Below are 14771 nucleotides of genomic sequence, written 5' to 3'. Positions count from 1 at the left end.
GTTTTGTTGTGCGTTCAAGACACTATCCGAAGGGTAAAGAAGGGTGACGCGCCCGTACTTCGAAGCATGTCAAACGCTGTTTAAAATCAATTTTTATGCGATTTTTCTCGTAAGAAAGCGATAATATTCCGACCGGGAAACCCTGTTTTCGTTCAAAGACTGAAAATAAAAACATGGAGTCGTCTCGTGCACACGCACACCAGTCTCATTGTTCTCAGATCGACCACTTTCCAAATGCGCTACTGTTTTTCAGCCATGGCCTGCAAAGTCATCATTCAACGTTCTGGCGCCTTCTGAGAGCCTATGGGAGCCTTAGAAAATGTCACGTTACAGCAGAGATCCCCTGTTTTGGATAGAGATGATCAAGAAGGCCAAGAAATAGTCAGAGAGGGCGCTTCCTGTTTGGAATCTTCTCAGGTTTTGGCCTGCCAAATGAGTTCTGTTATACTCACAGACACCATTCAAACAGTTTTAGAAACTTTGGAGTGTTTTCTATCCAAAGCCAATAATTGTATGCATATTCTAGTTTCTGGGCAGGAGTAATAATCAGATTAAATCTGGTACGTTTTTTATCCAGCCGTGAAAATACTGCCCTCTATCCATAACAAGTTAACACTTTTTTTGGTTACTACATGATTCCATATGTGTTATTTCATAGTTTTGATGTCTTCACTATTATTCTACAATGTGGAAAATAGTACAAATAAAGAAAAAACGATGAATGAGCAGGTGTGTCCAAACTTTTGACTGGTACTGTACATGGAAACATTAAGCAATCTGGGAATAAAGAAATAAAGGGCAGGAAGCTATGAGTTTCAGGTGGTTTTCTTAAAAATGGCGTTGTTGGTTAAGGGCTTGTGAGTAAGCATTTCACGGTAAGGTCTACACCTGTTGTATTCGGCACATGTGACAAATACAATTTCATTTCTAAAGGGGGGGAAGATTCTATGGAAAGGGCTTTTATAATACAGGGTAAAAAAAACAAAGACAACACAATACTACAGATGCAATATTAACTGGGGCTAAGAAAAGGGGTGGTATAAGGTAGATGGGCGAAATGGTGACAGCCTTAACAATGGACAATGGCGTGTAAAAGGTCAACCTTTATTAACAAGAGTACAACATAACAATTAAACTGGCATAACACTTTCGCATGTGGTTTACCCAAAGAGAGCTGATACAAGGCCTCCAACAAACCACGCCTCCAGATCCTCTAATAGGCTGACACAGCTACAACATATTTTGTCAACATTTATTTTTATTGTACTTGACACATACCAAAAGCACTACAATGCATTCAAATGCATTTAAATGACTACAAAAATGACTCCAAACATGATACATTATTAGTCATGTAGTGGCTCCATGTCTTTCACATCTTGGGCACTAGATTTTTTCATAGTTTAATTAAATTGAAGACAGGCATTTCCTAAAGTCCTTTTTTATGTAACCTCTTGAGATGGCAACTGTTTTATGAAGTTTAACAAAACGTAGTTTTTTTACTCACCATAACAATTTAAATAATCTCCACTAACCATGTTTCCATCCACAGTTTTCATGAGAGTAAAATCATAACATTATATATTTTTCAATGTCACGATAGCTGTGATGGAAACGGGAAGTTTTGGTACAATTTTATAAATGACGACATAATTTGTTCGTTCGACATGGTGGGATCTTTTTTGTCTGTAAAATGTATTATGCGAGAAACGTCTTTATGCGCAAATATTGATATAATAACCATCATATCGAAATAAACTCACGCGATGATATGTTGTGTGGTCCTCCCACTATAATTTGAGAAACCATGCCATTTATTAGGCTACAGACGACATAAATTATGATCAACTTCACAGGGTGGTGAAAGTGCACGATGATCTTGATGCTTGAGTCCAATAAATATCGATGGTCTTATTCTTGTGACATGATGATCGATGTTTGACAAATGAATTTATTCTCGTTTTTATCCATAATAATCTCATCATATAGACTAGCATACCCGCACTGTATCTGGAAACTGTTGGCTAGAGCTCACGTGCCAAGACCAGAGTAGGCACATTTGTCATTTAATACAAAAGTTTTTGTGACACAACTATCGGTAGAGCTGAAAATGCGATGGAAAATTTTAGATTTTTATTTTGTACATGAAAGCGTAAGTGAAAAACTACATTTTGTGTGCACTACGTCATCACGCACTGCTTTTTGTCTGCAACAGGTCAGTTTGGTGGAAACACCACTGGTGGGAAAATACGCCTATTTTGTTTATGCAGATTTTGGACTATTCGCATCAAAATTTGTCGCCAATTGAATGGAAACCTAGCTACTGGTCAATACGTAAAGACTCATTTAAGAATCCTCTGAAGGGGCAAACTATGTCATATGCTGAATTAGGAAACACCTTGGACACCCTGTAGACCAGATGTCATAGCCATGCATTTCTGGAATTGTCATGCATCACATGCATTTGAGCAAAGATGCAAATGTGTGTACATGCATCTCTGGAATACATGTAATATCTCTGGAATACATGTAATATCTCTGGAATACATGTAATATCTCTGGAATACATTTAAGGCATAACATGCATTTTAAGTGAAATATATTGACATGTATTTATTTTTTCTATTGGACTATGTGGACATGTGGATGAGTGTAACCTGCTCTGAGGTGCCCACCTCCAGGTACCACTGTCATGCTGTTATTTTTATTTTATTTAACCAGGCAAGCCTGTTAAGAACAAATTCTTATTTACAATGACGGCCTACTCCGGCCAAACCCCGACGACGCGCCGTCCTATGGGACTCCCAATCACGGCCGGATGTGATACAGTCCGAATTCGAACCAGGTACTATAGTGACGCCTCTTCCACTGAGATGCAGTGCCTTAGACCGCTACACCACTCGAGAGCCATGTAATGGACTGATTGGCTAACATGCATCCCTGATTTACAAGTGATGAAATTACACTTTAGGACAGCAGCAGGGACATGGTTAGCATACCAACACTAAATTAAACATGACTAGCTGCTTCAATCACAGGAACAGTAATTATAATTCATTCAGGCATCTTGATCCCGCTAAGGAAGACAAGTGGAGAGAGGTTGGAACTGCCTAGAATACACGCAGGCAGGAACAGTTCGATTTTCTAGGGCAGATGTATGTTTTGTCCGTAGTCTCTGCCAATATCTAATCCAAGTACTAAAAACAATACTCTTAGATCAATGTATGCAAATTGTATTCAGAGTTATGGTTTGATATTATATATATATATATATATATATATATATAAAAAGTCCATATATTTATAAATAATGTACATTATAGAGTCCATCATCATCTTTCGTATCAACACAGTGTATTACAATCAGCCTAGAACTTAGTCTTCTGTCTTAGACAGACAGGGGATCTCCGGCAAGTGATTCACATCCTGCTCCAAATCAGTACCTGACAGGCAGGCAGCAGAATCAAGCCCTAGCAGGTATCACCGTAGCCCTTGATCATGACAGTTCCATTACATTACACATACGAGTCATTGGACGAAGGTGTCTTCTGTGCTTGGTCTGAACATTAACACGCATCACTTGCGGAACAGTTTTGGAAGCATAAGGACCTTATCTTTCACATCAGAGAGAAATCATTTTCAAATTGTCTAACGATACAAATATATTGTCACTGAAAAACACTCTCGGCTGCAACTGTGTTCAAACCGCCTTGATATGAGTCCCCCTTTGTTCTTTTTCAAACAGTCTCTCTTTCTGTCCTCTCTCTCTCTCTCAGGGCTGCGAGAGAAACATGAGTTGGTGCGACAGGTTTTGTTATGTTGCATAAAAGTACAGTAATGAATGCAGTCGGCAGCCACAGGGGGACTGCTCTGGACACTTGTCTCTACACAGAGAACCACCTCTCTGGATGAAAACCTACATCACACACCCAACTTTATGTCTACAATATAAAAACATAAAAACATGCATAAAAGCTCATACGCCATCAGCTATCAAAAGGTCAGTTCACATTTACAAGCAGGATGTGTAAAACAGAGTTCACAATACATAATAAAAGATGTAGGCTACTGCCAGCCAGCATTGGATCATTTTTGTAAATTGAGAGCAGGAATAGCTGTGTTGCCCTAATTCTGCTAAGTGCCTACCTGAGATACCGCATTAGCTCGATGGTCTCCGCCGGTTCACTCGAGCTGTGGTTCATCTTTTGGCAGCCTGGGAGGATTCAGTACAGACGCAGAAGACGGGTAGAATGAGCTACACTGCTTTACAAAATACACTCTTGTTCTCTCTCTGTCTGCTATTTCCCACTCAGAACGCTCTCTCTCATGTTTGTATCAGCAGCCCTTCTCTGAGAGAGACAGCCAATTAAGACGCAGGGAGATATGGACGTAGCCAGCTGATTGGCCCAGCCGTCGGTGAGTCGTAGAAGCTCAGACAGAAAGTACTGCCCCCCTCAGTGGCAAAACCAACAAACCCTCTGTGGAGAAACTGGAGTAGAGTGGGGAATGCCTCAAAGCTCTGCAGATTACAGTCACACAGACACAATAACAATGCCTGTCATCTTATAGAGGGGGAGGCTGGAAATGCATACAAATGTATATAGACAAATTTGAATTTGACATCTTTGGTGGCATTGAGCATAATACAACATTCACAAAATCCCATAAATACCAGATGAATGTATTGCATTGAATATATTGATGGTTTAATCTGTGCCTGAAACTTGAAGTAGATGGGATCATGGTTATATGTGTTTGAAGCATGAAAGAGAATAAAACATGTTTACGGTAAATCCCCAACTGCACACACACACACAAATTATGCATGCAAGTCCATGACGCAAACACACACACACACACACACACACACACACACACAACCTCCATAAGCAGAAGTGTATACAGTGCAGTAAAAACAACCATTGCCAATAGCTACCAAGCCAAGGGCTGTGGCTCCTAACTTGGTCGAGATATCTAACAATAGCTCACATTGTTCAGGAAAGGTCAGTGCTGCTCACAACATTCTAGCCTGTTCTACATTCCAGCAGGCCTGCTCTATGAAGTTCTATCTAACAGTCAGCCAACAGCCTGCTCATTTTATGAACAATTGAAAGTCCAGTTGTTTTTGGTCAGTTTGTATAGTGTGGTGAGTGACAGGACAATGGGAAGACACTCATCTGGACACCAATTTTGGGGAAAATGTTGATTAGACTCTTCCTTTTTGTTCCTTCTATTGAGTAAGTCCTTGTAAAAAAGGGACCCCCAAACAGCTGTACCTGTGTATTTATAGAGACAGACACATGCATGAGGCCAAGGAGATTCTTGGTGCGGTCTGCCACCCTGAGGTCATATTAAGACATTACAGCTAACGAAATCTAATTAGAGGGATTGTTGCATTTCATACAGCCAAGTGGACAAAATAAGATAACAATGTATTCATTATTGATCAGATTCAGTAATATGTGATTATTTAGGCTTGCCCAGCATGCCACTAACGATAAACCCTCATGTGCTGGCAGGTTTTGCTAGTTTTAATGTCTATGGTTGTCATAATGTCGTCATAATGCACGCGCAAACACTACCGTGACCTTATCAATATGTGTCTCCAATGTTTTTTATCTCAACGTTGTCACCGCTGCCTGAGACACCTGTTCCTCAAATTGGTCGAAGATCGCGCGACCACCGGTGTCGTGACCCGATGGGGCAGCAGCCAGACAAATTTTGAAGAGCAGAAAGTCAAACATACCTTTTTGAACATGTGCACGGAAAAATTTCTGCGCGGGATGGGCTACAAATTGGGGGTGACAATCGGCGAGGGAAGCTACTCCAAAGTCAAACTGGCAAGCTCCCAGAAACACAATTCGGAGGTCGCCATAAAAATTGTGGACCGCAAAAAGGCTCCTCACGACTTTGTCCACAAGTTTCTACCCAGGGAGCTGACACTTCTGAGGGAAGTGAGACATGACAATATTGTCCATGTGCATGAATTCATCGAGGTTTGCAACGGCCGACTATACATCGTGATGGAAGCGGCAACAACGGACCTTCTCCAAAAAATCCAAGAGGTAAATTCCATCCCCATTGTCCAAGCCAAGACCATGTTCTCCCAGATTGTCAGTGCTGTGAACTATCTCCATCAACACAACATCGTCCACCGAGACATGAAATGTGAGAATGTACTGCTGACTAGGGACAACCAAGTCAAGATCACGGACTTTGGTTTTGGGAGGTTTGCCATGGGCTATCCTGAGCTGAGCAGCACTTACTGTGGTTCCGCGGCCTACGCCGCACCCGAAGTACTGCTTGGAGTTCCATACGACCCCAAGAAATATGACGTGTGGAGCCTGGGTGTGATTCTGTATGTCATGGTCACTGGGTGCATGCCTTACGACGATTCCAATGTCCGCAAACTCCCTCGCGCTCAGCGCAAGGCCTTGGTCTACCTGGATGACATCACCGTGGAAGAGCCATGCCAGCTGTTCATTGCCTATCTGTTGCAGTTCAGCCCTTCTTCCCGCCCGACAATCCAACAGGTGGCAGAGCAGTCTTGGTTGCAATAGGCAAGGATGTGCATGATTAAATCATGTGTACCCTAATTGGAAATCCGACCACTTTCATTGGTTAATTTAGGTTAATGATAGCTATTAGCTGCTGGACATATTGTAGGTCTATTCATGTGCTACTTTATTCAGATGTATTCATGAAGTTATTTTGTCTTTTGAACAATATAAAGCTATAAGTAGACTATTGGGAGACAAAAAAAAGCTACAACCAAAAAGTAAAACATTCAATAATTTGTTGGACTGTAGGCCTGGCTACTTTGCATAGTCTACTTTTCTCTTCCATTCGTAATGAAACACATGGAGCGAACATTTTTCACTGAACCTAACAACTGACCTGTTGAAGCAGATGAGTCGTATACCATTGTAACAATATCTGAAGCTTCGTTTACACATGTAAATCAGAAGGATTTGACAGTTGAATATGCATCCACGCACAAATCTACACAGGCACAGCACCTCCTCACTTTTGAAACGCTCAGCTTCAAAATGTCAAGCAGGGAGACACAGGTATCTTCTCTTGGACCGAAGAGAGCGCGCGGCCTGTATCCTGAGCGTCAACTTAATCAAGGTGGAAAGACACACTGCTTTGGAGGCATGACCAGACAACCGACGCAACCGCTCTAAACTGGCGCAGTACAATGCTGTGCTCGCCAAACTACTGGAGTTAAGAGGGGCCAGAGGGAGAATCATCTCTAGTCAAAGAGATGCGTGGAAAAAATTAAGACGCACTTCCCTCTGACCAAACTCCATCTCAGCTGTACTTATGCCGAAGGTGGTCGACAGAATTGAGCGCTAAGGGCATCCAGAGGATTTTACGCACACATTTAACCTATTTTACGCACGCCTATGCAGTCTTCCTTTTGATGGGAAATTGCCATTCTGCTGAATTGTAATTCATGCCGTGCTGCTGCACCTACGTCGATTGCCAAAATAGAAGCGTTGAGAGAACACAACTGTCATTTTCATGTTACGGCTTTTTCCAATATAGGCCCATCGTTTGAATTTAAGACCGAAACATCTTATCAATCTTCGGCAACTTCAATTGATGATGCATTTGAGTGCAATAAATACTTAATCCCTTGTGATATATGGATTTGAAAGGTCAGGCCAATAAGCCTGATCATGTTATAATAAACTACAAGGTGCAATCCAATACAAAAAAAGTGAACATTTTCAAAAGTCAGCAAGTCATTGAAGTTAATATTACACACTTTATAACAATACACAAACCCCAGAATAAAAATGGGGTTCAAATTAGTTTTATTATTATTACTTGACAGAGCAGAGAAAAAAAATCAAAAACAAATAGAAGCATTTCTTGTAAAAAAAAAAAAACCGTTTTCAGGGTTAGGCGCTATGCTCTAGTGTAAACAGTACTAGCACCCCTGTAAAACGGAATGGTGTTGGTTGTCAAACTGCAGCAGGCAGTATTCAGGACAGTAGTGGCTGCTGCACCAGCAAAAGCTGATTTGTATTTTTTGTATTTTTGCTAATCCTTTTCCTAACCTTAACCTAATTCTCCTAACCTGCTACGAAGTCATTTTTGGCCAATTCGACAAATAAGCTGTAGCCGTTCTAGCCATAACCCCTGGAATACTGGCCAGGACAATCACCATCAGCCATCATGTTTCTGAGAGCAGGGCTCCAAGAGATTGACAAACAGGCAAATCTCAAATGACACCCTATATAGTTGAACACTTCTACCCACAGCTCTTTATTAAGTAGTTCACTATATGGAGAATGTGGTGTTATTAGAGATGCAAGCAAATTAATCCATCTGAAATCTGATCTAGGGCAGCTATGAAAAAACAAGGTACCAAAATGATAATAGGTGATCAGACAAATAGCTTAAGGTTACAGAAAACAACAGGGTTCATATGAAAATGTATTAATTAATTAAGACTGTACTGTCTAAGGACACACACACACTGCTATCAAAACATATCAGGAGAAAGCATGGACATTTGTAGGAGGAAAAAAATTGAAAAATGAATGTGGCTGCACAAGACATTTGAGATACAACCTAAATTGTAGCATTGTTGTTTGATCATTTCCTTTCAGATTCATTTCTACTAGGCCACTGAACTGTTGTGTAGTTCTGAACCATGTTGTTTTGATACAGAAGCGCAACCTCATAAGCCCTCATATACTGACACGGCCCTGTCTTATTCCTTCTGAGAGGGAGCTTTGTCAGCATGGTGCATTTTTCAACAGCTTCTCACCCTGTACTGCACCACCTATAAAAGTTAAATACCGCTGGCTTCTCCACCAGATGGGCTAGCTAGCTAATTAAGGGACGTGACAACTCATACACTCACCTTTGCAAAAGAAAAGACTAAACGTTTAATGTTGCTAGGGCTTCACATAACTACATTCTGAAAGCTGTCCAGCCTTTTAGATCAATGAGTGGGCGTGTAGGAACCGCTGGACACGTGATCTAGAGTAGAGATCCATTGGAACTGAGGGGGTAAACAATATCTTAACTAATGACCCTACAGATACACCCAGAGTCTGCAACTGCCTAGGAGAAAAGTAATGCACCACAACCGATGACTAAAAGCTAAATTATTTCAGAAGATCACGTCCCTTCCCCTCTCTTGCATTTCAGGGGAAAAAGCACATCCTGTCTTTATTTTAACGCCGAGGGTTAAAACAGAAGAAAGAAGGGATCCATTTGGGTGCAACAATTTCTTTGGAAGGTAACATTTTTTCAAAAACAGTCCTCCCACAATGTGTTCTGTGTTTGTACATACAGTATTAAGTCAGTTACTTCATGTTTTTTTCAGCTTAGAAAACAAGTCTTTAAAAAAATGTTTACACTAAACTATCAGATGTAAAACCACCTCAACAGTAATGTTACCTTTCAAACACAGACCTCCACGAGTCCAGTTCCAAAATAGTACAATCTCTTGAATAAGGATATGATTTCAACAACCATACAAAATAACCAGACACACTGTAGGCTTCTCAGTTCTGCACCACTGTCGGCTCAAAGAGGAGAGGCAGTCTGAATGTATAGATGTTTAGATTTATTTTCCAAGTCTTTTTATTATTTTGTTTTTGCAAAGCTGAAGCCATTTTCATATTCCGTGGATGGTCCTCTAGTCTCAGTCAGTCAGTCAGTTAGTGAGGCCAGCGAGAGACCCGGTCCTGGCTCTTCTAGGTAGAAGGGGGGGGGGGGTGTTAACTGTCCTGTCACCTGCAGAGCCAAGATACTGCCTGGGACATCCATCCCTCTCAGTGCAAATGTGTGAAGATCAGGACTGACCATGGAGGACAGGGCAGAGGGGCACCAAAACTGTTTGAGAGAGATGAAATCCATGCAACCCCTTTGACCCATGGGATGTAGCGTATCTCAGAGCCCTGTACTGTCCCAGTAACACCAGTACTCCACAATGGAACTGAAGACTCCGGACATCAGAGGAAGATGGTGGGTATTGTTTTTATTTCATAGATCCAGAGTAGATCATCTGGTGTTGTTTTCCCAAGAGGATTCCATTGTTAAGGTTAATCATGAGAATGACTTATTCAGATTGATAATAAGTGGTGGTGTTATTTCCATGTGTTGGCTGTCTGGGAGATGGAGCGGGAGGGAATCATGTCCAGGAGGTACTCTCTCTGGCGCTCCAGGTTGGCTGAGGTGGTGGTCTTGTGGACAGACAGGCTGGGGTTCACATAGGCCATGGTCACACCTGAAGGGAGACAACAACCACAGCAGTGAGTATACAGGACAGGAACATGTTCATTAGGCCCAAACAGCAGACATCTCAAACACCCTGTACCATCAGTTAGCCTGTTATACAGCCAGACCCTGTACCATCAGTTAGCCTGTCTGCAGGCTATACAGCCAGACCATGTACCATCAGTTAGCCTGTCTGCAGGCTATACAGCCAGACCCTGTACCATCAGTTAGCCTGTTATACAGCCAGACCCTGTACCATCAGTTAGCCTGTTATACAGCCAGACCCTGTACCATCAGTTAGCCTGTTATACAGCCAGACCCTGTACCATCAGTTAGCCTGTCTGCAGGCTACACAGCCAGACCCTGTACCATCAGTTAGCCTGTCTGCAGGCTACACAGCCAGACCCTGTACCATCAGTTAGCCTGTTATACAGCCTACACAGCCAGACCCTGTACCATCAGTTAGCCTGTTATACAGCCAGACCCTGTACCATCAGTTAGCCTGTTATACAGCCAGACCCTGTACCATCAGTTAGCCTGTTATACAGCCAGACCCTGTACCATCAGTTAGCCTGTTATACAGCCAGACTCTGTACCATCAGTTAGCCTGTTATACAGCCAGACCCTGTACCATCAGTTAGCCTGTTATACAGCCAGACCCTGTACCATCAGTTAGCCTGTTATACAGCCAGACCCTGTACCATCAGTTAGCCTGTTATACAGCCAGACCCTGTACCATCAGTTAGCCTGTTATACAGCCAGACCCTGTACCATCAGTTAGCCTGTCTGCAGGCTACACAGCCAGACCCTGTACCATCAGTTAGCCTGTTATACAGCCAGACCCTGTACCATCAGTTAGCCTGTTATACAGCCAGACCCTGTACCATCAGTTAGCCTGTTATACAGCCAGACCCTGTACCATCAGTTAGCCTGTTATTCAGCCAGACCCTGTACCATCAGTTAGCCTGTCTGCAGGCTACACAGCCAGACCCTGTACCATCAGTTAGCCTGTCTGCAGGCTACACAGCCAGACCCTGTACCATCAGTTAGCCTGTCTGCAGGCTACACAGCCAGACCCTGTACCATCAGTTAGCCTGTCTGCAGGCTACACAGCCAGACCCTGTACCATCAGTTAGCTTGTCTGCGGGCTATACAGCCATAGCAGAATAAAAGGACAATTGCATTTTAGTCACTTAGCCAGAGCAACTCACAAAAGCAATTAGGGTTAAGTGCCTTGCTCAAGGGCACAGGTTTCTCACCTAATCAGCTCTGGGATTAGAACTAGCGATCTTTCTGTTTCTGGCCTAAGGCTTTTAACTGCTAGGCTGACTACCACCCAGCCTGTAGAAGACCCCGATGAATGAAACAATTCTACATTCTAACAATGAGTCTAACCCACCACCTGGTAATAACACAGGAAAGGATATAGAGAGAAGGGGACAGCTAGCTAATCTACATCTCAGACTGACTGTCACCACATTGAAGTAAAAACAAACCTTCCACAACCTGTAGTGACACACCAGGATGCATTTCAGGTCACTAGGTAGGGAGAGAATGGAGAGAGAGAGAAGAGAACAGATGCAGAGAGAAAGGAGATGAGGACAGGCTTGTCTCTGTCCTGTAGAGGATCATCTACCTGAGTTCCCGGTGGTCTGCTTCCTCCAGGCGTTGGGGTTGGCCAAGGGGTTACTGCTGCCGCTGCCCTTTGTCCCCTGCGCCGGGCGCATGGCATGCTTACCTGGCCTGCTGACCAGCGAGGCTGCGGTCACAGCGTTCTGCAGCTGCTGAGAGGACGTGGAGAACGAGTGAGTGACACTGCGAGACCCCACCACCTGCTGCACACTACGGGACATCTGACCAGAGCTCTGTGAGAAGGGAGAAAACAGGAACGTTAGTAATTAACCAATGTGTTCATAGACTCAAAAAGTATGCCACAGTTTTTTTCTTCTTCCAGGAATCAAAAAACGTACACCAAACAAGCTTCCCCTTCCGGAAGAGTTAGTAGTGAGAGTAAAATAATTTGGTTTTATATATACTTAATTATCAAAAGTATAATAATTTCAATTTTTTTACATTAAGCAAACCAGATGGTGCCATATTCTTGTTTTTTATTTACGGATAACCAGGGGTAGACTTCAACACTCAAACATCATTACAAATTAAGCATGTGTGTTTAGTGATCAGAGGCAGTAGGGATGACCACTGATGTTCTCTTGATATTAGGATATATTGATATATTGTGAATTAGGAAATGTTACTTTCCTGCTAAGCATTTAAAATGTAACGAGTACTTTTTGGTTGAAGGGAAAATGTAAGGAGTAAAAAGTACATACTTTTTTTTAGGAATGTAGTGAAGTAAAAGTTGTTATAAATAGTAAAGTACAGATACCCCAAAAAACTACTTAAGTAGTACTAGTACTTGAAAGTATTTTTACACCCCTGGTGTGCAGCAGTTGTGTTGTGTCCCACTGCTGACCTGCTTGATGGAGGAGTGGTGGCGGGCCATAGGCGTGCCTCTATGTTGCTGGAGCTGGGCTCTCGCCTGCTTGTACTGTTGAGACACCAGCACATGCTGCTGCTCACTCTTCATCCTTGAGGAAGAAGAGGGCATTTTGGAGACGGGAGAGGCGGCCTGCTGGAGGATCCGCTGCTCTATCTCCTGCTCCTGCTGCAGGGCCTTGACGAAGGCCGCCTTAAGACGGTTGGTGTGCTGCGCCTTCAGGGCCTTCTTCAGGTTGGACGACATGCACTGGTCGCACAGGACGGGGCCGCTCTTCTCCGAGCGCCAGCGCGACGTGAAATCCGTCTTGCACTGGGCGCAGGTGTGCGGCTCCATGGGGATGGGGGTCACCGGGGCCACTGACTGACCCTGTTTCTTGCCTGAGAGTGAAATACCGAAAAATGACATGTCAGTATTATGTACATTAGGCCAGTACTTTTCAAATAGAGCAAGGTGCTAGAATGAGAAGAACCCATGGCAGCCAACAAACAACTCACTGTAAGAGATTAGCTAAGACTACTACTACCACCATAAAGACCTTATGCTGACGCAAGGATTGAATATTTTTGAATAAAAGAATAAACCCACCCCGTCCCAGTGTGTCCAGCAGGTTCTGCACCACCTCCTCCAGGCCCATCAGGTAGATGAACTCGTTGTTGGCTGCTGACGGCAGGAAGTTGCGCTCGGGGGCGGGAGGTTTGGGAGGAGGGATCTCCAGCAGTGTCTTCTCCAGCTGCTTACGCAATGCCAGCTTGGCGGCCGCCTGGCGAGCGGCCGGGGACTCGTTGGCCTGGACCGTGGACATGCCACTGCCCATCCCGGCCTGAGACGACACAGATGAGCCCTTCTGAGAGCCCTGGGAAACAGAGACACACTCACTAGTCAGGATGAAATTAGATGAAGAATTAGTGCTGTTGGGAGTCCAACACTGTGGGGATGCATTTCTGAAATGTGCTCTTTCGAGGAGGTCTTAATGTAAGATGCTGGCCAGTACGTTGGTGACCTGGCAGTAATGTAGTAATGTTTGACTGACCTGGGTGATAGAGTGTGTTCTGACCTGTGGTATGTTGACCAGGACGTTGGTGTTGGGGACATTGGCCACCCTGATAAGGCCCTGCTGGATGACCCTCTGGCCCTGCACCTGGACGTTGGGGACCGAGGCCCTGGGGGCCAGCAGCAGGGGAGGGGGACCCGACCCAGAGTGCTGCTGCTGCCGCAAGGATGCGATCTGCTGGGGAGACACCGCAATGGGCTGACAACGTTACACACACACACAGGGCAGGACATAAGGCAGAGGGGAAGGGGGAAGTGGAGTCACACACAGGGAGAGGGACAGAGAGAGGAGAGGGTAATGTTTACTGTTCATTTCTAGTTGATATTGTTTTGTCTTCTCACTTTTGTTAATTTCCCTTGCTTTGGCAATGTAAACACGTTTCCCATGCCCAAAAGCCCATTGAGAGAAAATATGTCAATATCCATTTCACTGTAAAATGAATTTACTGGAATAGACTGACAAGCGCACTGCGTGTAGAACCAACTAGTATTTTGCATTTAGTCTATTACTTAGAGAGTTCACTGCCAAGGAATAATGTGTTTTACAGCATGAAAGTAGCAGAAAAACGTATTATGAAAAAATACACTGATCATACAGAGAATGTGGAATTCATATTAATAATTCACATTGCACAAGACAACAATAAAATAAGTTTAAACAGTAAGCACCAGAGCATAAATTACCTGTGCCCCTCTGACGAGGGGTGGCATGGCAGTCTGGGAGTTCTGTTTGGACGGGATGTGCTGCCCACCCCGGACTAATGGAGGAGGGATCACTATGCCTGAGCTACGGCCTGACGACACCTGGACACAAAACGACACCAGGGTTTAAACTTTACACAACCAAATCAAATTTTATTGATGGCATACACAAACATTTAGCAGATGTAATTGCGGGTGAAGCGATATGCTTGTGTTCCAACTGTGCAGAAATATCAAACAACACACATTTACACAAGTAAAATAATGGAAT

General features: G+C 43.5%; 3 protein-coding genes across 7 annotated transcripts in view; 1 reads left to right on the top strand and 2 right to left on the bottom strand.

Annotated features, from left to right (window-relative positions):
- Window positions 1-4349, bottom strand: part of LOC115151804 (yjeF N-terminal domain-containing protein 3) — an 80528-nt gene extending 76179 nt beyond the window's left edge. Inside the window, exon 1 of the mRNA XM_029696045.1 lies at window positions 4147-4349. Within this exon, the coding sequence (XP_029551905.1) occupies window positions 4147-4202 (56 nt within the window). The 5' untranslated portion in view covers window positions 4203-4349. The remainder of the gene's footprint in view (window positions 1-4146) is intronic.
- A 1263-nt stretch (window positions 4350-5612) lies between these two features.
- Window positions 5613-6615, top strand: tssk6 (testis-specific serine kinase 6). Its single transcript, XM_029696044.1, has one exon. The coding sequence runs from the start codon at window positions 5757-5759 to the stop codon at window positions 6558-6560; it is 804 nt and encodes a 267-aa protein (XP_029551904.1). The 5' UTR covers window positions 5613-5756; the 3' UTR covers window positions 6561-6615.
- A 1148-nt stretch (window positions 6616-7763) lies between these two features.
- Window positions 7764-14771, bottom strand: part of LOC115151802 (transcriptional repressor p66-alpha) — a 38510-nt gene continuing 31502 nt past the window's right edge. For 2 of the 5 annotated variants that reach the window (XM_029696042.1, XM_029696039.1), the window contains 6 exons: window positions 14483-14602; window positions 13803-13997; window positions 13334-13601; window positions 12722-13125; window positions 11882-12110; window positions 7764-10255 (listed from right to left, as the gene is read on the bottom strand). In XM_029696042.1, the coding sequence (XP_029551902.1) occupies window positions 10116-10255; window positions 11882-12110; window positions 12722-13125; window positions 13334-13601; window positions 13803-13997; window positions 14483-14602 (1356 nt within the window). In that variant the 3' untranslated portion in view covers window positions 7764-10115. The remainder of the gene's footprint in view (window positions 10256-11881; window positions 12111-12721; window positions 13126-13333; window positions 13602-13802; window positions 13998-14482; window positions 14603-14771) is intronic. The other 3 variants (XM_029696043.1, XM_029696040.1, XM_029696041.1) reach the window with 3 other exon arrangements.

The sequence above is a fragment of the Salmo trutta genome, chromosome 17 (assembly GCF_901001165.1).
Source record: "Salmo trutta chromosome 17, fSalTru1.1, whole genome shotgun sequence".
In the NCBI taxonomy this organism is placed as follows: Eukaryota; Metazoa; Chordata; class Actinopteri; order Salmoniformes; family Salmonidae; genus Salmo; species Salmo trutta.
This window is presented reverse-complemented; position numbering and strand designations above follow the sequence as displayed.